General features: G+C 41.2%; 1 protein-coding gene across 2 annotated transcripts in view; it reads right to left on the minus strand.

Annotated features, from left to right (window-relative positions):
* Positions 1–4,841: 4,841 nt before the first annotated feature.
* The window catches only part of P3h2 (prolyl 3-hydroxylase 2), a 146,136-nt gene continuing 125,702 nt past the window's right edge, over positions 4,842–25,275 (minus strand). For both annotated transcript variants that reach the window (XM_003476941.5, XM_063261231.1), the window contains exons 11-15: positions 25,108–25,258; positions 24,058–24,175; positions 23,083–23,158; positions 18,103–18,243; positions 4,842–6,305 (exon numbers count right to left, since the gene is read on the minus strand). In XM_003476941.5, the coding sequence (XP_003476989.3) occupies positions 6,213–6,305; positions 18,103–18,243; positions 23,083–23,158; positions 24,058–24,175; positions 25,108–25,258 (579 nt within the window). In that variant the 3' untranslated portion in view covers positions 4,842–6,212. The remainder of the gene's footprint in view (positions 6,306–18,102; positions 18,244–23,082; positions 23,159–24,057; positions 24,176–25,107; positions 25,259–25,275) is intronic.

The following is a 25,275-nucleotide window of genomic DNA, read 5'->3' on the forward strand; positions in this document are numbered from 1 at the left end:
AGCAAACTGGCCCCTTAACCCCAGTTGCAGGAAATTTTCTTCCAATAATTACCAAGAGTCTGAAACCTCATTCCTTGTGTGATACTCAAAAAGATGCAATAAAGTAACACATGCCTTTCTGACTTTATTAAAAGATTTACTGAGTTTACCAAATACTTCAGCTTTCCAGACCTCATACCTGAAGGCCAGAAGGCCCTCATTATTTCCATTTCTGACACAAAAGTGGGAGGAGCTGACTGACTACAGGGCATAAGGGTGGAAAGCTTTACAGGTCCCTATGGAAAGGAAGTGGTCGGGGCAGAGCAGTCTGCAGTGGTGGTGGGTGGCTATTTCTGACACCTCCCCATCCTTTCCTTCTAAGTAGAAAACCCAGTTCCTGAGGGCTACATCCCACTGACTTAAGTAATATCTCTCACAGGAAATACATTACAACTTGTTTTAATTGATGTTTATTTAGAGTTTCACAGCATGTTGCTTTCTAAGGTAATCTATAGTTAAGATCCCTTTCGTCTTACTTCAAAATAAACCACTCTGCTGACTTCTCCGAAGCCTCCATACTCCAGAATCCAAGAGGACACCAAGTACAAATTCAACACCTTCTGGTCAAGGACTCTGTGATGACGGGAGAGGTCACATGATCATTATTTGCTTGTAGCCACTCAGATCAGCTTAGGAGTTACTTCTGTGAAACATTTCCTCTTTCCATCCACTCCCTTCTATGAATTCACCTGACCTTTTCCAACTATCTCTATCGGAATCCTCCTACCATAACATCTATTTCCTGTACACTGCTCATTTCCACTTTTGAGTCTCTCAACAGAAGAAACAAAATTTTATTCATCTTTAAATATACCTCTCCCAGCTCACTACAGAGTATTTACTTGCTAAAAAGCTCTCTGAGGAATTAATTCAGACATAACCAGAGCTTCACTAAACCACCGTCCCTGTGATTTTTGGTTTCCATCATCTACCAAATAAACATTGCACTGATGTGTTTTCTGAGATAATTATGTAGTTATATCTGATTGCCAAGTACTTCAAGACCATAAAAAAACTTTATAAATGCCAACCATGATTATAACCCTTTGAAACAATGGGATGTATGGTTAACAAGTTGAGAAAGATGAGACATAACAGGTAATTCTTCCTGCTCAGTCCCTGTTTCTATCCCCTCCCACCACCAGGCAGTAACTCAAAAACAAAAACATAAATGTGGATGAAGAGAAGGAGGCTTAGCCCAGGTCTGCATAGGATTTTTAGGAGCTGCAACACCACACTGCTGTCCTGTAGGATGACACCTCAGTTTGATAAGAGGGGTCCAGGACATGTACACACATACACGAACACACTTTCACACATGTGGACTCACACAAGTGATAGTTGGTTCATGACTGAAATGGAAAAATCAAACCACTCAGTCTTCTATATGTAAAGTTGCTCTGTTCTTCAAAAGCAGATGATTAGTAAGTTGCAAGAGGAGCTAGTAAGGCTAAAATACCGTCAAACTCTGAAATGAGTCTCTCCAGTGGCTGGCCCACTGAGCAGAGACTCAGGGCATGTCTTGTTCATTTTTCTCTCTCCTCGAGCATAACATGAACTTTCCAGTAAAAGTGTGTCTTGAGAATAAATAGAGCTTCACAGTTTCCTCCCAGCAACATGTAAAGAAAAGGGAAGTTCGGAACACTCTGGTTATTTTATTGTGGATCTTAACAAGATCTTTGATGCCAGAGCTGACTCCACCAGAGCTTAACCCAGCCTTTCACTCGACAACTGCATCCACTGGAGAGCAAACCAGGATCCACGCTCAGAGTGTTCCAGACAGGACACTGCTTGGCCTCAGAGGTCAGCAATAGGCACTGAGAATGCTGTGATTTTCAGAGGAGGAGGAAAGCTGGGGCGCGAATGAAAAGGAGGAAAGTTGGGGGTGTGCATGTGGGGATGGGGTGGTTGGCAGAATGAATCCTCAGCCTTAAGGAGCAGGCTCAAAGAATGACGGATACTATTTTTACTTGTCGTGATGTGCCTGAAGACATCAACAAGGTCCAAAACAAGACACGCACTATGTCTCACACTGGAACATCACATTATCTGGAGGAGAGGATTTGTGGGTGGGCTGCTGGAACTAGGTGGGGAGATCACATCATAGGCCTCTTGGCAGGAGGCGGAGAGCACGCACAGCCATGGGCCCGTGGTTTAGAATTTTTGCCAAATGGCTCCTGCTTCTGGATGTGGACTGGATTTCAGCTTTTTTCCCACTTCTCATCCATACTATTGTCAGTTGCCTCAGAATGTTTAATGCTTTGGCAAAAGCTGCCAGTGAGGTGGCCCCCTATTACCTCTTTATTTTTTGACGTCAGTGAGGGAGTTGTTCCCTGTGGCTGTCTTACGGGAAATAATTCAGCATTTGTACTTCAATTAAAATTCACGGCTATATATTATTAAATGGCTCTGACTCATTGCATGGCTTCTTTTCAGCTGATTAAATGCCAAAAATGTTACATATCCGTCATTGACGATGTGTGCATTAAAACTATGGTTCCTCGTCAACGGACAGAAAGGGCTGTGAGGAAAACAAAACACATCAGAGGGTCAGAGGATACCTTGGTCCTGCGGGGATCTTTTCTTTAGAAGTTTGAGCTCGAGGTCCTGCCTGCCTTTGAGAGAGAGAGAAAATAGAAACTTGAATCCTCTCCCTTCTTGGGAGTTTTATGAAAGCGGCTTTGGGCACAAGGTATTAGACACGGGATTGCAGCAATCTGAATCACACAGCTCATATTCAGTGCATCTCAAGGAGTGATGCCGACCTGATTGTCATACATCCCTCAGCAGAGGGACCAGAGAGAGCAAGTTTTCATGATCTTATAACATCTGACTTCTCATCGCCTGGGAGGATGACCAGGCAGCAGCAGTCCTGATGCTCTTTGATCCCGTCTGGCTCAGAAAGTTGTACTTGGCTCAGTCGTGGTCATTCCATGTGAAGGGACAAGTGATGACTTCTCCGCTCTCCTTTGGGCCTTGCATTCCAAGCTCACCACCCCTTCCTCTTCCTATGATGACATGCTCTGTGTTAGAAGCATCAGTACAATAATGCGATGAAAGCAGAGCCACTATGAACTGCTGGCTTCTTCCACACAGAAGGGACAATCATCAAGGGAAATGCGAGCTCTCCATGTGACACATGTGGAGACTCCAAACACTGAGGTTTTGTTAAGCGTCCCCTCAGACCACAAACACCACCCTTATGTGAAATGGAATGGCTCTGTTTCCCCACTGACCCACACCTGCAGACTGATGGGTTAGTGAGCAAGTCTTTGGCCAAATGGATAAAGAGACCTTACCCCCCAAGTGGAACAAGCTCTGTGCCTGGATTCTTGCCTCCTCTGCTCTTGGCCAGACATTCTTGTGTTACCAAACTCAGCAGCTTTAGGGTTAGCCCCGGCTCTGGCTGTTCTAATTCTGTAACCACAGGACCATCCTTGAGCCTCAGTTTCTACCCAAATGGAAAGACAAAATTGGACTGGGATTGCTGAAGTTTCTCCAGCTCTAAGAGCTCAATGCCAAGATAGTTTTTTGTCCCATTCTTCCACAAAAGGAACTCTCTAGCACACTGGCATCGAATGCCACTCCCTAAATATTTGGATGAAATTATGTATGGCTTAATGTGAAGCAGATTAAAAACAAACGCGTAAGGACAGACATGATGTTCCAGGTGTAAAGCAGCATGGTGAACCAGCCCAGCAGGAATAACCGCCTGTGCTGTTAGTAAAGGCACAACTCGGGTCTCTCACCAGGACATCTCTGGAGGCCTCTGCCCACTTCCCGGGGAGCTGATGATCGGATCCTAGCCAAAGCCCTCGCCTCTCCTAGAGCACTCAACGTACCCAGGAAGCAGAAGCTCTGAGGAGCCAATGAACTGTTTTATTTGCTGATGTCTTGTTGCCAGAAAACAGAAATCAGATCCCTGCCCAGATTCTGCTATCAGCAAATCTGAGTGCCAGGAAGCACTTCACTGGGGCAAAGCAAACAAATAACAAAGCACTGGATCTGCGAGCCCTAAAAATGGGGTGTAAAGTTGTGTAATCACACACCTGTAATGAATCCACTCACACTCCTCCTAGTGTCTGCAGAAATCAGCTCCATCCTATTTGTGGAGATTTTCACAAAGAATTTTCTGTTTTTTCTTTGTATTTGAGTGACAGTGAGGGGGTTGCTTCTCAAAACAATTATAAATAATGATGTCATTCTGAGAAGCAGAAAATCGAAGTCCAGAAAGGGAAAAAGGACAGTTCCAGGTCACACAGCAAGGCAAACCTGACAGGGTTGGAATTATAATCTAATGCTCTTTCCACACTCCCGTGAAGGAATTGTAACCAGAAGGTTTGGAAAGGCAAACAGATGGCACATCAATCACTGAAACTCATTTTTTTCTTTCTTTCTTTCTTTCTTTCTTTTTTTTTTTTTTTTTTTTTTTTGTTTCTTTTGGAGAGTGAATGTTCTAACCATTAACCAAGGTGGTGAATGGCAGAAGTAAATTTTACCTCTACCAGTGCCACCCAGCAAAGCTGATGATCTGTCTGTAGTTTAGCACATCCTGGCTCCCTGTGGGTAAAGTAAAGCCAACTAGAGAGCGCAATGTCCCTGCTGTTCCCGCTAGCACTGGACTCAAGAACCAGACATTATTGATTATTGGGATGCACAACTCAGTTCACCAAGCAGCTCTGCCCTTCCAAAGGAGCTTCCCTTCCTCCGAACCAAGGTGTCACTGAAGGGACTGAGAGGGCCATAAAAGCACTCTCTGAAGAGAAAATACATCCTGGGAGAAGACAAGTGAAAACCAGACATGAAAATAAGGGTCCTTTTATTAAGCAGCTCAGACACAAGCAGGGTCTGTGAGCTGTACAGCAACCATAGGGAGGGGCAGATGAAGCCTGGGGTCAACAGGGGTGTGTTTCCTGACTGGAACACAAAGCATTCCTCTCCTCCAGTGGCTGTGATGCTCCAGCGGCCCCCTGTGGTGCCCTGTGCCGTGGGGGACTAAGGTGTTGTTCCGAGGTTGCTGGCAAGGCCATTCCACTTCAGCTGCCATATGACTTCCAACTGCCAGGATACCCCTCCAGTGCACTGGCGGCAATGGATCAGAGCTTCCAATGTAAATTGCCCCCCTGGTGAAAATGCCAGAGCCACAGAGCCACCACGGGGCCCTGGAAAGACCGGTGACCCTATCTCACAGTCCTTGTCTGTGGCTCCTTCCTGGAGCCTGGATGCCTTCTGTGCCCCTGAGGGCTGAGGCAACGCAGATTCTACCAGAGGGCTTACCAAGCTGAGCTGGCACTGGCGACAGAGGAGGCCGAGCTCAGGGTCAGGACATTGGGGACAGATACTACTGAAAGGCAATAAGCCAGAAAGGCCACCAAGACCAAGGCACATGCTAACTTTAGGCCTGGGGAATGCACCAGAGCTGTGCTTTTACAAAGGACGAGCTTATTCCCTCTGATCTGTGTCCATGCAATAAAGTGTGTGTGTGTTTCTGTGCATGTTTCTGGACATGTGTGTTGTATTTTTGTGTGTGTGTAGTGCATGTCTGTATATGTCATCAGTGTGTGCAGTGTATATTTCTGTATGCTATACATGGTGGGATTTTGTGTATCTGTGCGTTGTGTCTATTGGTATGGTATCGTATTTGTATATGGCTTGTTTCTGTATTTGAATATTATGTATTTGTGTGGTGTGTGAGTGTGTTGTCTGTGTAGTGCATTTGTTTGTGTTGTGATATGTGTTTATATAATGATGTATTATTTTGTAGGGATGACATGTGTTTGTATGTTTGTGTATTATGTCATACATATGGTGGGTCTTTGCATGTTTTTATGGTGCATTGTATGTGGTGTTTGAATATCTGCCTGTTGCTTGTGTGTAGTAGTATCTGTGTTATGTTGTACATGTGTTGTGCGTAGGTTGGTGCGGTGTGTGTGTGTGCTGGGTTGCATGTGTGTGGTGTGTGGTGTGTGGATGGACCGCTGACTGGGCTTCAAGAAGGTAACTGAAGAAAACCATGAAAGACAGAGTTAGAGGAAGCAAGGATCGATAGGAACAGAAAGGAGATCGAGCAACTCATATTAACCTGTTAATTTATACCACAATTCTGTACAAAAATAAAAAGGTTCTTCTAAGATTAACAACTTAAATAAATATTTCTTAGAACATTCTCGTTGTTATAGCTCATCCTTGGGGTTGATACTCAGTTCATGCTTCCCTTGCTGCTCTTGATCCAGAATTGCAATCACTTCATCGGCCTTTATTCGTTCCTGCAAAAAAAGACAAGAGACACATTTATGTGACAAACAAAATAACCAGTCCCAGCGGCAGATGGTTCTCAAATGCTCCCCGCTCCGTCTGTGCAGGAACTGGCGCTGAATCCAGCTGAGGATTCAACCTCATCTTCACTCCCAGACCAGGTTCTGGTCCTGACACTTTTATGTCCTTAGCGACTCCTTCTCGAGATTTTGTTCCTGCAAGGTTGTGCTGTGTGTTCGGCCACTGTCTTCTCTTTCAGCCTCATGACCTTACGGCCATCTCCCAGTGAGTGGGTTCAGTGTTCAGACTGAACTCATCATGTAATTCCCACAGATTTCTTCTGCTCTTTTCATGCTCTTCCCACACCAGATTACCACTTGCCTTCAAACACTGACCCTGATTTCTTCCTTCTGATAAGCCATCTGGTCCTGACCTTTATCCAATATCTGTCCCTTTGTCTTCAAGCAACACTGCTATCACATGACTGTAGGGCAGGGGTCCTCAACCTTGGCACTACTGATATTTTAGACCAGATAACTTCTTGCATGTGGGGCCATCCTGCGTGCTGTAGATGGCCAGCCATGCCCCTGGCCCTTATTTACCACAGGGAGCCAATAACATCTCTTCAAGTTGCAACCACAAAAATGTCCCAGCCATTGCCCAATGCCTCCAGAAGGGCAAATGCCTCTTCTTGGAAACTTGGTTGCTTCAGAAGCCTCCATGTTGGTCTCCTTGTTTCACAACTCAAAGGCCTTTCTCCATGGATCCTGCTTGCTTAAATCTGACCATACCCCTTCCCGGACAGAGCTCACAACATTGGAAGGACTTCCAGTTGCTAGAAGTTCCAGGTTCAGTGTTCTCAGTATGATTATGAAAAATCAACGGACGCAAATCTCTCTGTCCTCTTTAACCTTACTTTGTCTGCTTCCCTCTCCTCACCTTATAGTCCAGCTTTCCACCTTCCTAGCTGACCTCAAAGATGAAGACAGCATACCCCAGAGACCTCCCCAGTCCTTGTCTGGATGCTGTGCTGCTCTGGATGCTCTCTCTGTATCCTGTCTTTTCTGTTATGCCACATCGCTCATCTCAGACCCAGTCAGTCTGCCTGAAAATCCGTCAAAATTTTCCACTTCTTTTTCCATCTCTTTTAGTAGTAAGGCCAAGTGCAGACAGTAGCTAGACCAGTTTTGTGATTCTGGTAATTTCTCAGGACTGGGGATTTACTGAAAGGGGTGAGGTAGGATGCTTTCCCACAAGTTAGAAGAAAACTCACATTTGTTATTTGAGCCACAACACCCTTTCTGTATTCTACTTTCATACTACTTCCTTGCTTGCAGCAACATGTTCCTGTCCTCCCATCCTTCCTTTTTTCCTTCCTTTCTCCCTTCCTCCCTTCTTTCCTTCCTCCCTCTCTCCCTTCTTCCCTCCTTCCCTTCCTTTTTCTCTCCCTTTCTCCCTTTCTTCTCTCACTCTTCCTCTTCCTTTTTCTTTCTTCTTTCCTTCATTTGTTTCTTCCTTCTGTCAGTGTCTCTTTGTCTCTCTCTCTCTCTCTCTCATGTGCTGCAAAGTGAACCCAAGGCCCTGTACAAGACACTATAGCACTGAGATATCACCCCAGACTCTTCTTTTTTTCTTGATAACTTTAATGACTCTTGTCATTGGGCCTTTGCAAATTGTCCTCTGGCTGGAATACTCTGCTCCAGGTGTTTTTCTTTTTTGATCTTTTTGTGATTTAGTGCCTGAATCACACACTGGGAGAGACCTCTCTGTTTACTTGTCTCAAATCTGCTCTCTTGTGCCATTTTCCACCTGTAATCCAGCACAGTCAGAAAATGCTGCAATTGGTTATATTTTTGCGTATTTGTTTTCTGTTTCTTTCCTTTACAATGTAATCTCCAGCAGAACAGGGAATTTTGTATTGGTCACTGCCCTATTTCCAGTGCACACAAAACCTACTGACATTTGGCAAACACTCCTATATATTGGGTGAAAAATACACATTCATGGAAGAATGCCTTCCTTATCTAAAACTCTTCTCCCTAAATGGCTCTTACTACTCCTCCTCCTTGTGAGAAGAAAAAAAAAAGATCCATTTATATGCTATCTGTAAGAAACACATTTTGTTTCTAGAGACATAAAAAGAGTGACAATAATATGCTGGAAAACAATACTTTAAGCAGCCAGGTCAGGAAAGAACACAGGAGTAGTTCTGTGATGTGATCCAAATGTAAAGTGAAAGTTTAAATTTAAAGTTTGTAAATGATATACTGCATTAGTCCCGCTCAGAATCCCCCCGCCATGCTTTGAATACACTTATTCATCCTTCTTGTTATGTCTGAAGCAGTTCTGTAAGTCACCTTCCTAGACTATCTTCATCAGGCAGAATAAACAACATGCTGCTGCTATGGAAGTGCAGATTCTTAAAAACATGATGCTGTGTCCTCATCCACTGTCACTGGATCTGGTGCTGATCAACTTCTGGCTCTTCACCAAAGTCAGCATAATCATGCAATGTAAATGCTTTGAACTGGTTCAGGACAGGAAGACAGCCACAAAAGCTCTAAAAAAGATGCTTATGAAAGAGGATCTCTAGAACTGCTTCAGCAAGTGGCAAGAATTATGAAATAAGTGGGTTTAAAGTTAGCAGTAATAGTTTCACAGGGGTTAATGACTGTGTTTCTTTTACTACAATAAATTTTTAAAATTTAAATATTCACTGTATTTTTGATGATATCCATACAATTCAACAAAATAGACTTCAAACTAAAATTTGTCAGAAGAGACAAAGACTAATTACATACTGTTAAAGAAAAATTTTAATCAAGAAAAGATAGAAGTTACAAGCATATATGCAACAAATATTCCATAAGCAAATTCATATAATAAATAGTACTTGCTATAAAAGGACATATAGACACCAAAAAGTCACAGTAGTTGTCATATTTTGTGTTGTGTCCTCACAGCCTTATGTGGTGACAGGTGGGGCTTTTTCGGAGGTGGCTGGACCTAGAGTGTGTGACTGATTCATGGTACAGTGCTCGCATTAAGGGTGTGAGTGCTATCCACTTCAAGCACAATTAGCCTGGATACAATATAAGGGACAGAAAGAGACTTGTTGTTAGTTATTTATAATTTGCTGCTAGTTGCTTCCTGTCTTCTGCTTGACATGAATGTTCTTCCTCTGTGATGTCCCTCTGTCCTGCTACCCTGCCTTGCTGCCAGCTGTCTGTGGGCTGAAACCTCCGTAAACTGTTAGTCAAATAAACTTTTCCTCCTTTCACTTCTAGGTGTTGACCATTTTGTCTCAGCCAGAGAAAAGTAACTATGACAGAATTTAGTACCAGAGAAGTGAGGTCATTGCTGTGACTACACCTGATCATGTGGTTCAAGAGTTCAGGAGCCTTGGGAACTGACTTGTGGCAAGCATTTGGAAAAGTTCAGAGATGCAAGCTGAAAAAGCAGAGTGTTTGGCAAGATATGAACTCCAAAGAGTTTGAATGGCTGGGAAATTCCGGTCAGAGTTCAAAAGATCAGAAAGCTAACAGAAATGAAGCCAGTAAAGATCAGGCTTAGATTTCTTCTGGGAAGCACTGCATTGGCTGTTGAACTCCAGAACATGCATGCTATACTCTGGAAGAAAGTATATTGGCATTTTGCTTCTGTCCAGGGATTTTGTCTGAGACTAACAGTGGCAGACTATATTAATCTGGCAGAAGAAATTTCAAGACAGTCTAATGCTGAGCTTGCGGCATGGCTACCGATGAGGGATTTCAACAAAGAAAACCAAAAACTCAGCAGAATGATTTAAAACATTGTGAGTCTGGCCAGAAAGGAAGAACAAGTAAAGCTGTGGACTGCAAAGACAAAGTAAAAGAGATCTTGATTGAGGAAGGGACAGGAGAGTAGAAAAGATATCCTGAGGACACCACAAGAAGCAGCAGGACTCCACACACTGCAGTCTCAAAATTGCAAAAATGGATTATTTTGTTTTGAGAAGAAATATTCAGAGCACCATGTTCCAGAATGGTACTGTTCTAGAGGAGTTGTTTCTCAAGATTTGGTTCATAGGCACCCAACCACTAAAGCCAAGAGAGAAGGAAGCCCCATTCGGTACAGCTCTAGCTGGTGGAAGACCTTGACATCATCCACATAGTGCTGGTTTTAGGTTCATGCAAAATGCAAGAGTTGTGAGGTGAGGGAGGCTTCCATACATATTTCAGAAGAAAGCCTGGGAGGCCAGACAGTGTGCCTCTGAGAGGACAGGCTGTGAAGCTGTAAGTGTGAAGCAAAAAGTGCAAGGGGAGACTCCAAAAGTTTGGAGATGAGAACATGGATCATCTGAAGACAACTGCAAGGAGGGAGCAGAACCGGCCTAAGAGAGAAGCTGTGGGGGCTACAACCACCACAGTGCCATAGAAGCACAGCCATCCAAACCTTTGTAGTTCATATCTTGCTAAACACTTTCTCAGATGCTGGACATGGAAATGAAGAGCTTTATGTTTGCTCTGTTGGATTTTGGCCTTGCTTTGTTCTCATTCCTTTCTACCCCTCTCTTTGTACCCTTTAGAATGGAAATGTCTATCTTTTGCCATTGTATAGGAAGCGTTTAACTTCTTTTCATTTGTACAGGGGCTTGAAGCTAAGAGTTTGTCTTAAATCTCAGGAGACTTTGGACTTGGACTGTTCAGCAATGCTGAAACTGTTACAATTTTGGCAAGTTTTGGAGATGGGCTAAATGCCTTTTGAATAAATGAGGTGTATGAGTCTTCAGAGCGCCAGAGCAGAAGGTTATGGCTTGTGTTTGATGTCCCCCTAAAGCCTTATGTGGTCATAGGTAGGATTTTTGAAAGGTGGTTGGATCTACAGTGCATGATTGATTCATGGTGCTAGGCTAGGATTAATAGTGCTAGCATTAAAGGTGTAAGTGCTATCCACCCTAAGGTGAGTAGCCTAGATACAACGTAAAACCCAGAAAGAGGCTTGCTGTTAATTGCTTGGAGTATGTAGCTCACTGCTTATTGTCTTTTGCTTGCCATTCATGGTTTCTTTTCTGCAAAGCCCCACTACCATATCACCTTGCCCTGGAGCCCTGACTATGAACTCAAACCTCTATGAACTGTGAGCCAAATAAACTTTTATCTTTTAACTTATGGATGTTAGGTATTTTGTTTCAGAAAACAGAAAAGTGACTAAAACAGTGGAGTACTTCAATTCTCCACTTCACAATAGAAATGTCAACCAGACAAAAATTTGAGAGTTAAACACTACTATAGAATATACGAATTAAACAGAAATCTACAAAATGTTACATTCAACAACAGCAGAATATACAGTACTTTCAGCAGCTCACAGATTTTTGCCCAAAATAAATCACAATTTTAGGCCAGCAAGTAACTCTCAATAAAAAGTAAAGAAATGAAACAATCTTTTACATCCCACAGAATGAGAACCCAGTGGGATAACTAGAAATCAATAGCAAAAGAAACCTTAGAAAAACTAGACAGTAAACTCTTGAATCATCAGTGCTTCATGGAAGAATCCATACGAGAAATTGAAAACACTCTAAAACCAAATCATAATGGAACCAACATATCAGAATCTGTGGAACATGAAGCAATTCCAAGAGGAAAGTTTATAGCTATGAGTTTCTCGACTAGAAAAACCGAGTAATCTCAAATAAATAACCTACAATGAATTTCAATATCCTAAGAACAGGGCTAACTAAACACCGGAATCAGTAGAAGAAAATAAATAATAAAGATCAGAGTAGAAATTAGTAAAATTAAGACTAAGGGAAATAAAAGTACAATGAAATCAATGAATCAAAGAGGTAGTTCTGCAAAAAGACAAAAAAGATGAGTAAATCCTCAGAGAAATCAAAATAAAGAGAAAGAAGGAACACACCAGCACAGTTGGAAGTGAGAAAGGAGAAATTACAACAGACATCACTCAAATCCAGGTCATGCTTATAAATTATTTTGAAAACTTGTAGTTAAATACATCATAGGATCTAGAAGAAATAGAAGAATTTCTACATGCATATGGCCTATCAAAATTGACCAAAGAACATATAATAAATCTAAACTGATCGTAATATGCAAAAAATTGATAGAATAATAAAAATTATACCAACTAAGAAAGGTTCAGAACCTGATTTTGTTGAATTTTATTAGTCCCTTAGAAATGAACTAACACCAATGCTTCTCAAGATTTTCCATGTCACAGAAGGAAAAAGAATGCTTTCACATTTATTCCGTGAAGCCAAAATCAGAAAGGACTCAACATAAAAGAAAGTTGGATACCAATATCTCTAATGAACATAGATGCAAATCTCCATAATAAGATCCTTTAATATACCATCCAACAACACATTAAAAGGATCACTCACCAGGACCAAACTAGTTTCACCTCAGAGATGCAAGGATGGATGGTTCAACATATATAAATCAATAAATATAATGGACTACATAAATGAAATAAAGAACAAAATCATGTAGTTATCTCAATAGATACAGAAAAAGCTTTTGGCAAAATCCAACATTTCTTCATGATAAAACCTCTGATGAAAATAGGTAGGGAAGGCTCTTATCTCAAACTAATAGAAGAGCACATTTTACAAACAGCCAACATCATACCGAATGGAGAAAAAGTCTTTCCTCTAAAATGAGGAAAGAGGAAAGGGTATCTATACTCACTATTCTTGTTCAATACATTACTTGAAACTTCAACTAGAGTAGTCCAGGCAGGAGAAAAATAAAATAAAAATGAATAGAAAAAGAAGCTAATGTGGATGACACACAATTCCTTATATCAAAGATCTCAAAAAACTGCCAGAAAACTTTTAGATGTGATAAACAAATTCAGTACACTGGCAGGATATAAAATCAATACACAAAAAATTAGTAGTTTTACTGTGACCAGTAATGAGCTCTGTTATGGATTAAGAACTTGTGGTCAACGCCAGCTGGATTATATAACCATGGTGCTGAGCTTAGATGTTCCACCTGAATAAATTTACCAGCATAAATAGAGATGTGGGAGAAGAAGAAGCTATTACATTGAGGCGCTGAGGTACTGTGGGTTCTCCTACAAGTTGCTGTCTGAGCTGTTGGTTCTCCTGGAGAAGCTCTGGTCCTCACATCGAGCATCGCTTCCTGGCTCCAGAGGGGAAGACGTGTGCCAATTGGTCTCCAGGATGAACTTGTCATGCTGGCTTCCTGGCATGTTCTCCACTGTGCTTGCTAGAGGAGGAGCCCAGGGCCTCCACGTCACTGAGGATGTCTGTGGTGCTTTCAGGGAAGTCCTGGTCTTTGTTGTGAGTATGATTTCTTGGCTCCAGTGTAGGACCCTCATCCACCAGCACAGCTCCTTCACCCTGCCGACATAGACTCTCTGGCTTCCACCGCTGACCTCTGGGCCTTCCCAGCACAGATTCATAAAAGAGATTGGCGTGAGTCCTTCTTGTGGGCTCTGGTCCGCCAGTTGGACTCGTGGGAGACACTGTCATTAACTCTTGGTCTTCATCTGGACTCGCGTGGGACACTGCTGTGGGATTTAGGCCTTCACTAAATATTCTATGTCTTTGGTGTTTGTGGATAGATTTCCTGCATTTCTTTGTGTTAACTCCTGGTGTCCAGCATAAAAAATAATATTATAAAATCCATGTCCTGATTCTAATTGTTCTCTGCACAAACTTGACTACAACAAGCTTACTGAAAAAGAGATCATGAAAACAATTTCATTCATAATAGCTTCTTCAAAAAAATTAAATATATAGGAATTAATCTAATTGAAGAGGGAAAGCACTCTAAAGTGAAAATGACAGAACACTAAAGAAAGATATTGAAGATGACCTTAGAAAATGGAGCTTCTTCATTTATTCGTGGATTGGAAAAATAGTATTCAAATGGCCACCTTAGGAGAAATGGTCTACATATTTGGTGCATTTCCTATTCTACAAAAATACTCTTTACAGAGATAAACAATAGCCTAAAATTCATATGAAATCAGAAAAAAATAGCCAGGTTAGAGTCAGGGTAAAGAGCAGTGCTGAGGCTGACAATGCCAGAGCCAGATTACTCCGAAGCCACAGTAATAAAAACAATGTGGCATTCACACACACACACACACACACACACACACACACACACACACACACACAGCAGACCAATCAGTAGAACAGAAGATATAAAATCAACCCTGTGCACCTATAGCTATCTGGTTTTTGACAAAGGGAAAAAATATAATACACTGGATAAAAGACAGACTCTTAAATAAATGGCGCTGGGAAAGCTAGAGAGCTACATACAGAAAATTGAAACTAGATCCATATCTCTGCGTAGGGAAATTAAACAAAAATGTATTAAACACTTAGATATAAAACCAGGAACTTTGATGCTGCTGGAAGACAACAATGTGGGAAACACCTGAAGGCACAGGCTCAGGTAATGACTTCCTGAATAGGAGTGTAATACACAGGAAACAGCATCAAGAATCAACACACTGGATTACATCAGATTTAAAAGCCTCTTCACAACCAAGGAAACAACAGAGTGAAGTGCAACCTACAGAATGGGAAAAATTCCTTGCTAGGTGTTCTTCTGATGGAGGATCAATACCTAGAATATATAAAGAACAACAACAAAAATAGTTCTCCTGAGTCACTCAAACAAAAAATGGGCAAATGGACTGAAGACACACATCTGAGAAGTAGAAATGCCCAATAAATATAAAAAAGTATTCAATCAATTTAGCTATTAGAAAATACAAATGAAAACCACATTGAGATTTCATCTCACCCCAGCCACAATGGTTTTGCCAAGTGTAAAAAATAATGTAAACCAGTGAGAAATGGGTGAAAAAAGGACGTTCCCCATATTACTGGTGGAATTGTAAACCAATACAATGACTACAGAAAGCAATATTGAGTTTCCTCAAAAATCTAAAAATAGAAATACCATTTGATTCAACTATATCATTGCTAAGTACATTTCTGACACAGCATAATATGGTATCACATGTATACTCACGTTTATAGCAATGTGATCCACAGTAACTAAATTGGAACCAGCCTAGATTCCCATAAAGGAATGTATACCAAAAATGCAGTACATCTCCAGAAGTATTATTCAGCCAGAAAGAAGAGTGAGACCATGTTATCTTCAGGAAAATTGATGGAACTGGGAAACGTTATGTTAAGCAAAATAAGCCCGACTCAGAAAGTTAAATATCGTATTTTTCTCTTATATGGGAAACCCAAAATACAAGTAAATCAATGAATAAAATAAAAGACAGATGAGAGAAAATGGGAAGGTAGATTCTTAGAAATTGGGAAGAGAATCAGCGAGGGACTAGGGAAAGGAAAACAAAGTAAACATGACTGAAAGTGATCAAGTTATGAATATACCACGTTCCCCAAACGAACACTGCTATTCTTATTAACGCACACTAAAAAGAAAACAAAGACAGAAACCTTACTATGCTGTAAAGCTTACTTCAAATGACGGCTCAACAAAGCCTTTCTTGATTGCTTCTCCACAGATCGAAAGTAAATCTCTTTCTGCTAATAACTCTTACCAAACTTTGCCCTATGCTGTAATTTCTCTGGCTTCCCTTCTCTGATTTGACTTCAAGTTCTTTGTCTCCTCTAGCTTGCATCTTGCCATGTGATCCTTAACATACTACTCCGCATAGTAAGTTACAAAAATAGCCATTTTATCACTTGGAAACAAAGCTTCTTTCATGCAAGTGCTTACAATTGCAAATGAGACTCAAATAAACTAAAGAGACCAAATGTAATAACTGCCAGAAAAAACATTCGTTGCATTATTAAATGCCCAAATACTACTTTACAAACACAGGAGGAAAAATCTCTATAACTGACAAATTGACACAGACGCAGAACTTTCACATTTGACAGCCACAGAAACTACTACCATCGCGTCTCTCGCGAAGGGAACGAAATTCAGGAACTGCCTGTGATACACATGAAACTGTCACCATCCTTACACGGCAGAGAGTTTATGTGGCTAAGCACTCCTTGAGAATTGAGTGCCTGCCGCGGACATGGGACATGTGCATGCTTTAGTGCCCTGCTCACAGGCAAACTTCCCTAGCTAAGGGATTCAATTTGAGAGAAGGCATTTAAATTAAACTGGTGGCTCCACCTGGTGATCCACCTGGGAAGCCTTTAAAAGCCCTGCCACCCACATCACATCCTCTATCAATTAAGTCAGAATCTGTGAAGAGAGAAGCCAGATGATGGTAGTTTGTAAAGATTCCCCCAGGTGATTCCAGTGAGTAACAAAGTCTGCGAACTGTGTAGCATAGGCTTCATTTTCTCTCTACGGCTGAAAGAGGTTCTTGTCATTTTCCAATGTGACCACTAGATGTCGCTACTGACTGAGGTACTGGAAGACAAGCTCCAAGGCACTTTGCCTGAATAGGAAGCAGAGAATTTTGTGTTAATTGATTTTCGTAGAAAAATACTCTGGAAGAGAGAATTTGAATACAGACTCATGAAATACCCTGCTGAATTAAGTTTAAGTAGTGAGCCTGTTTTCAACCATTTGTTATCTTTAGAGTCCACTCCTTTATCTAGGTACCTTAGTAAAGCAGGATTGCTTTGGAGGTCAAAACACACAGGGAAAGACAGATCTGCAGGTGGAGATCCTTGAATTTTGGGGGGGACTTTACGCTCTGTTCCCTCTGTCAATTTGCTTTTCCTGCTTGCAAAGCACATCCTGCTGTCTGTATGTCCTGTCTCCTTGTTGATCTCTCCATGGCTCTTGTGGTCAGAGCAGGATCTGTTCAGGCTCCCAGGAGCACAGAGAATGAATATTCTACAAACTTTCCTACAACACATGGAAGAATGCTTAGAGAAAAAATACTCTGCAACTTAGCTTTGATGGTGGGAAGGATATGAGAAAAGTGGGTTATTTTCAAACAGCTTCTGATGAAACTGGATTCGATTTGGGGACCTAACAAGGAAATTCCTATACGATGTCACTTTTAGGAATAGAAATTTATGGCTTCATCAACACTTGAGAGCTGGAGAAGATGTTGAAGTGACACAGTGGGAGGCTGTGGTTGCAGTGTTAGTGTCAAGACTGAGCAGTGGGCTGCACCTGCAGTGAAGCCATTGATCAGTACTTCAAAGGAAGACGATTTTATCAAGCAGCGCGACAAAATGAAAGACAGTAAGGAATACCCAGGTGCTTCTTGTTATTGGTGTTGATTCATGCTTCTTCTCATTGGTGGAAAGTCATCCTAAAGGATCAGGTCATATCATCTTATCCAGCCTGGGTATCCTTGGTTATTTCCAACATAATATTATTTAATATTTTCTTTAATAAGAGTAATAATTGTAAACTTTCAGATACCTTTACATTCTCCTGCATGGCTTGTAACCTGTTCAATGAGCTTTTTAATGATTTTTCAAGAAAATGGTGCGCTTCACAGACTTCTGGGGACCAGCAAAACAATTTTTTTGTCTTCTGATGCTACAGTTTGTCATTAAGCTCAATACTGATTATCATTTGCTACATTTGTTTCAACTCAGATAAAAACTGCCTTCACAGCCCCTACAGTGTCCCTCAGATTCCCACGACAAAAGATCCATGTGTAATTGCTAAGTCAGCATTATCAGCAAATGTTGCTTTTGATTAGAAAACAGTACCAGAAGGGACTGTCAAAATATTATCTCGATCGCTTAGGACCCTGCAAGGATACAGGACAAGCAATGGCTTTTCCCGATAGGTTAGTTCATGGGCAGGTCTAACCGGCTCCCCTGAGAAGTGAGGGACTCACCAGCTCTCTGTAGAGTGGGTCCAAGGTAAACCACAGAGCCACAGCACAGCGCTGGCCTTTGGTGACTGCCTTCACCCCATGCGGGTTCTCCCCTCCAGATGAGAAGCTGATCATACGCCCACACTTTGGTTTGATAGAGGCCTGAGAAAGAAAGCGAAAATTAGACTTTTGATTCTTATAACAGGACCATTTCCCTCTGTGAAACTGTTTGGGCTATGGCTTAATCAAAGAACAACAGAATCCTAGGATTAAAGAAGGAATGATATGTCTCGGCTTTCTCATCTTTAAAACAAAGGTGCAGTCAACATACTTACATCATGAAATGATGTCTTTGTCGTGTGGGGGTTTGAATCTAGGGCCTTTGTACTCAGCTGTATTCTCAATCCCTTGGTTTTTTTTTTGTTTTGTTTTGTTTTGTTTTGTTTTGTTTTTTGATGCAGAATCTAAGTTGCTGAATTGCCCAGGCTGGGCTTAAAGCTACCACGCTCCTGTCTCAGCCCCACAAAGTGCTGGGATTATTAACATAGGCCGCAAATTCCCAAAAAGGCAAAATATTCTTCTCATTCATCTACATGGCTTTAGCATGAGCAAAGCACCCATGTGAAGGTAGGTGTATGTTTGGTATCTATGGCATCAACCAGGAAATGAAGGGGACATGGGGGAGCCAAAAGAGTTTCTTACTAGTCTAGGTCATGGTTCCATGAGTGCCCCACTTCCAATTATCTAATCACACATTTATGTTCTCTTTATTTCTCACAAGCCAAAACTTTTCAAAGCCAAGTCGAGTTGCACACAGCACGGAATTTCCTTCCAGTACTCCTGGCCCTGCAGGCACTGCTGGTTTCTCCCCACTGCGGGCAGCACACTGCCCTGCGGCTGCGAGGCCACAGCCTCCGGGTACATTGGGATGATGGACGGGATACTTCGGAGCCTCTCTGCAGTGCTTGGGCTGGCGGATGCCCCGTGTGGAGGCAGCAGAGCGGAAGGAGGGAAAAGCAGACATTGCTGGGAGCAGCGACACGCGGACAGGGGCAACAAGCAGATCCTTCCCGTTGGGTGAGCTTAAACAACTGAAAATCAGGGTCTTAGTTCTGTGTTAAAGACGCATCTGATGTGAGTGGAGAACGCTTCCTATTGGGAAACCCTGACACCTCGTTGTTCCTACAGTAGAATTTAAAGGAAAGCAAAGGTGCTGGTAGTATAGTCATTTTACTGACAAGAGGGGCTGCTTCTGCACTGACTCTAAGCAGTACGATGCTTATTAGAATGTTTTCATTCTGCATAAAATTAGAAGAACATCTCAACATTTTTTGAAGTCCATGCATGATACATAACATGAATACTCCCAGACTGTGCCATGGTGTATGAAGATCAGAGGGAAGTGGAGGAGTCAAAAAGCCAGTCTTGAGTGTGTGCATGTGCTTATTATGTGTGTGGGTGTATTTGTGTGCCTGTGTGTGTTTGTGCACATGCATGTATCGTGTGCACAGCTATTAAGGAGAAGAACAGAAAGGAGCAGTCAATTTCTAGTTTTTCACCCACTCACAATAATTGAAGAATGCTTTGAGGTTTTTTTTCCCAGAATAGCGTTTCCTAGGTTTCTCAAGGTGACTTTGCCATTGATAATCAAGAGTTCACTAGCTAGTGATGTCTTCAGAATCAATCTGATTCCAAGAATTTCCTGTGCGTTTCCACACCAAAATAGCACAATGCATGATGTGTGAGGCCTGTGGCCCGTGACAGAAAAGACTACTTAATAAGTGGTCTGTGCGCTGAGGTCCCTGGAACATGCATTTCCTGGTGGTCTTTGCTTCTATGTGATTGGCAGGTCTTGGTAGCAATGGGTCTGTCTTACTTTTCTCTCTCATTGTTGAAATAAAATACCTGATGCCCAAAATTAGGGAGGGGAAAATTTATTTCTTACAGGTTGGAGGTTACAGCCCATACTCAGTTGGCTCCAATGCAAAGTGACATGGCTGAGGCACAATAGTTCAGGGAGGCTACCAACAACAAGCATGAACAATGAACAAGGAGGACATGCCTTCTTCCCGCCATTACACTGTATGCTGGCTCTACCCCTGGGTGGGTGTAGCACTCATACAACCAATCCGAGTTCTAGACAACGAACCAATCACAAACACTAGACTCGCCAACATCGATGATTGCATGATCCTTGGTGGGGGGCCATTTTAACATAAACCATAACAGTTATATTAAAGAATGGGAATAGAACCAACTTAGCATTTTTTCTCTGTTGCAATCAGAAGTGTGAAGAAGTTTGGGAAAGTTTAGAAAACAAGCCATCAACTGCCTGATGCAGACCATACTGACTATAGGTGTGTGGCCACACAGGAATCACAAAGACAGATCTCATCGCATAGGGAGCTTTGGCCTGTCACATGTCAGCACATGGCAGAGTCAACACGCTTTAATGAACCTGTCTCCCTTGATAACACGTCTTCTAAAGGAAGATACGTTCTCACATTTAGATAAATGCCATGTTTCCCTGAAAATAATCAGGCTTGAGAGCTAGAGATCAAAAATACCAGGCCCAATTGGCCTCTCCTTGCCTTACATGCCATCCCAGAGTAGCCTACTGAACAAAAGAATAGTGAGGGACAATCTTCTGCATGACACTGCTGTCACCATGGTAATGAACAGATAAATCTCATTTTCCAGGTAGATCTTATTTTGGGGGAAGGCAGTGATTGAAAATGTACTTTTGTAACAGAGCTCCATTCACATCAAATTTACCTTTTCTCATGAAATAAATGGAACTCTTCAAATCCAGTCTCCTTCAATCTTGCAAAGTAAACCCCAGAACACTTAATTCCTCTCTTACTAATTAATACTTCTACTGGAAAGAACTTATTATCTTCCAAGTATACTATCTTCAAAATATGAGTTTTAAAAAACTCTTTTTGTTTTCTGTTTGCTCTGGTTTAGATCTAAAACATCCCTCGCCTCTCAGGAGTACAAAGGTAGGGCTTTTGGGAGGTGACTGGGTTGTGGATGTGTGTTCCTCACTGGTGAAGGAATCCACTGATGAGTTCATGGCTGAATGTGCTGACAGCAGGTGGGGCCCAGTTGGCTGTGGTGGGTTCCCGGGGCAGGCACCCCCAGCACTGTGATCTCACCCCTGGTCCTTTCCTTCTCATATCTCTTCCTGGTGTCCGTGAGTGAAGCAGCTTTTCTCCACTTTGGTCTCTGTCATGATGTTTCTGACGTAGAGACAGCAGACCATGTCCTAACTAATCTAAAAGCATGAACCAAAATAAACCTCTATTCCTTTAAATTATGTGTCAGGGATTTTCTCCTATCAATGGAAAAGCTGAATAATACTCTATCTAAATGATGGTGAGGGAGAGAAGCATTTATGATGTACTGGTCCGTAGTAAATTTAAGCATTTATCCACCAGTCCATTAATTACATGATGTTTGCATTTTATGCAAAATATGAGGCTTGTATTGGTTCAAGTTAGAAAATACAGTCTTGCCTTGTTCTCTTTTCTGTAATTATTAAGAGAAACCAAAACAGAAAATAGGCCATTTTACTTTGCCATAAAAATCAGAATACATTTATTATGGGAAAGGAGAAAAGAACTAGTCTATAATTCTAAATTCTATAATTTTGAGAATTTCTAGAATTAACTAAGAATTCTAATTGCATTTGGTATACCCTAAGATCTTAGCCATATACTTTAATATAAAGCATTTTGAGAATTTCTAGAATTCTTAACTAAGAATTCTAATTGTATTTGGAATACCTTAAGACTTTGGCAATGTGCTTTAATATAAAGCATTACTGAACCTTTAAATTACAAATTTAAGTCAGTTTTTTCACTTACTTTTTTAAAGGGAGGTCAGACTCAATGCTTTTTAAAATAGCTACATTATTTCTTAAAATTATGGCTCTCCAAAAGGAGAATATTTATTGCTTTCACATGTTTATAAACAGAGGTCCAGTTAGCTGAACTTAAAGTGATTAGTATTTCAGGCATCCAAACATTGAACATTTCCAACGATGACCACTAGGTGGAGAAGAACCAAAGAAATCTTTTCAACCATCTGTGATTTCTGATTTTCATGCAAGTATGACACGCAAGATTTTTTACCTCGGTTTCAGGTTAGCAGAGATCAAAAATAAAATGCTTTCTACACTCACCTCTTCCAAAGTGAGAATCTTATATAGAGATTTTAAATGTCAATCTATTTCGTCATTCTTGATTTAATTTTACAGATGATGATACATCAATTTCAATATTAATACTGAATCGTGCTTCCAGAAAATTCTGAAGCATCAGGACAATATGAATATGAATCACTGTATTCAACTGTGTGAAACTTCTTTTTATTAATTACAACAATTTTCTAGGAAAATTTTAATGATTATCTTCATAAGAATCTCTTTAAACCCAGTAATAAGACTTTTTATTATCATTTGATTATAGCACAGTGGTTTCTTATGGGTTCTTAGATTATAAAATTATGCAAACTGTGAGAGTTAAAGTATAAAACTCACGAAGTTTCACAAATATAAGGGCTAACCTGAAGTTTATTGTACACATAAACATGTCCCAACTACTTAGATTTTTCATAAATGAAAGATATACCTGATTATCTATTTATAATTTGGTTTCCTCAACTGAAAAATAGTTTTCCTACCAAGATGCATGCTCTTTGGATTAAAGATCAACAGATGTTAACTACACTATTTCCCAGCATTAAATAGGCTGATTTTCCTACTGGCATTGGTCAAATCCTTGCTAACACAATTGTTTAATCTATCTGTCTTTAAAATGGACTAGTATAGGTATATGGAGACTCCCATTTCTGAAGTTTTATGATCTATACATTTAATGGAATTCACTCATCTTTTAAAGTCTTGAGCTTATGAAATGCAATAGCCTATCATTCCAAGAAAAGATGACAAGACTGTGAAAAAGGGTTAAATAAATGTTCAGGAGGAAAGTTACTTACAGTCACCGTCTTAGCGTCCATTTCAGTGAATATGAATTCTCCTCCTTCAAAGTCATCGTTCATATATAGAAGAGCACTGTAACAATGGAAGGAAAACCATTCATGAAATTAAAGGCTTACAACATATTCAGAATATGATCGGCCGGTGGTGAATGGGCCAGCCTGATCAGTAAGCTGCCTTTGAAGCAGACATCGAGTAACTGACCCTCCAAACCCTTGAAGGTAAGATCTGATAAAGTTTGTGTTATACCCGAGGTATTTATTGATTCTACCTGCATTAAAGATTTAACTATATTTTAAAGTTTATCTCCCACATTTCAATTCCTCCAAAGAATTACTAACCAGATTGTATTTAATATGGCCATCTGAACTCGTCTTCATTGCTTATAATTCTCTTCTCATATAATAGTTACTCAAAAGAAGATTAAATAAAAACTAGCTGGAGAATTCCTTGTGCTTTAGCCCAGACTTGCAGATAAAGGAGTGCCCAATAAATGTTTCTGAATAGAACACCATGTCATAATAACTAAGGAACTATTGTACACAGGCTGACTACAGCTCCTGCTCCTCCTCACATACGCAGGTATCTTTCCATAAAATAAAATATTATTTTATTTTGAGTTTTGAATTTCTCTCTGCTACAATGTGGACACAGTTCTTCACAGGTGTGACTAACAGCTAAGTGATGTGACAAGTGCTGGAACATCATGCTTCCGTTGTCAGCCCGAAGCACATCTGCCACAGAGGATACATCTCAGTCAAAGCAAAGTGATTAAAAAACACTCTAGTTAATAGGATGCAAAGTGCACATGCTGTTTTAAGAAACATGCAAACGGCACTCATCTCAGAGCAGACTGAGAATCTCTGCTTCACAGAGCTGAAGGTAATACCAAGCAAGAGAGAGCAGCCCCCCCGCCTCTGTGGGTTTTGGTAACTGTTGAGAAAAACCTTGGTTTGAAGAGGTGCTGGCTGTACCTATAGTCCCGGAAAGTGTACGCAGGGGGCTCCTTCCAGCACTCGTTGGCTTCGGGATCCAGCAGGCAGTTGTCCGCATGGATGGGATGACTGAGGTCGTTTCTTCTGTCTTGCTGACCTGCCACCAAAAGGAATGCAATGAAGGAGAGATGAATGCAGCCGTTTCCCACAGAAAAGACGACGACACACAGCTGTTTAGTGTGGAAGGAAGGAAAGAAGAGTGGACAAGCAGCCTGGGCTGGGTTGCTTGAAGGTGAACATGAACTGAAACTCGGGGCAATGGATTCCCATCTCTACAGCTGTGATGGTTCTCTGATATAAATGCGCATGTGTAAATTTCATGCATTTCATGGGTAGCACTTCATGCGTGACAGCAAAAGGATAAGAATAACGTGAATATGGAAACCAATGATTTCAATGCAGTTAAAACTCCACAAGTGTGACGTCTACTCCTGTGACATCCTTTTTCTTCCATTTGAGGGGCAAAAGGGAAGAAAGCAGAGAGAAAATAACAAATATCAGGGAGTGAGGAAGATTTTTTCCCTTTCAATGATGCTTCATCATTCATTCACTGTCCCTGTTTCTACTCAAAGCTTGTGACACAGTGACTGTAATGTCCAAGTTCTTGGTTCTCTAAGAAAAGAAATTTAGAACAGGGAAACATTTCTCTGTATGACTTTAGTAATTAGGAAAAATAGATTTGAAGGAGACAGCATGCAAAGCATAGGTCTTCTGGATCCGATAGAGAAACAAAAGGGAACGAAAGAGTAATGGGAAAATAAAGAACTCAAGCTGGGCATGGTGGTCCACTCCTGTAATCCCAGCACTCGGGAAGCTGAGGCAGGAGAATCATTCCAAATTCAAGACCAGCCTGGCTAATGGTGAGCCCAAGGCCAGCCTGAACTGCATAGCAAGATCCTGCCTCAAAAATAGAGAAAATAAAAAGAAGTCAGAAGCTCTCTGGTTCCTTTTTTGAAACACAGATTTCCAGTCGTGTGTTTCCCATGGTATGGAGGGTAAAGGGAACAAGTTAATGCTGTGGAATCTCACCGGACAGGGCTGTTCGGCAGACCAGGTGTGTATAGGAAAAATACAGGGTTGAGTTCAGCATGAAATAGGATTCCACGATCTTTCGGGCCTTCTCACTGACATCATAAAACAGACGGGCACTCTTCAGCGGGACTTGGCCCTCATAACCAAACTGAAAGGAGAAGAAAA

Source organism: Cavia porcellus, unplaced genomic scaffold (genome assembly GCF_034190915.1).
Source record: "Cavia porcellus strain 051 isolate PalLab524CR breed Dunkin Hartley unplaced genomic scaffold, mCavPor4.1 scaffold_14, whole genome shotgun sequence".
NCBI classification, from domain to species: domain Eukaryota; kingdom Metazoa; phylum Chordata; class Mammalia; order Rodentia; family Caviidae; genus Cavia; species Cavia porcellus.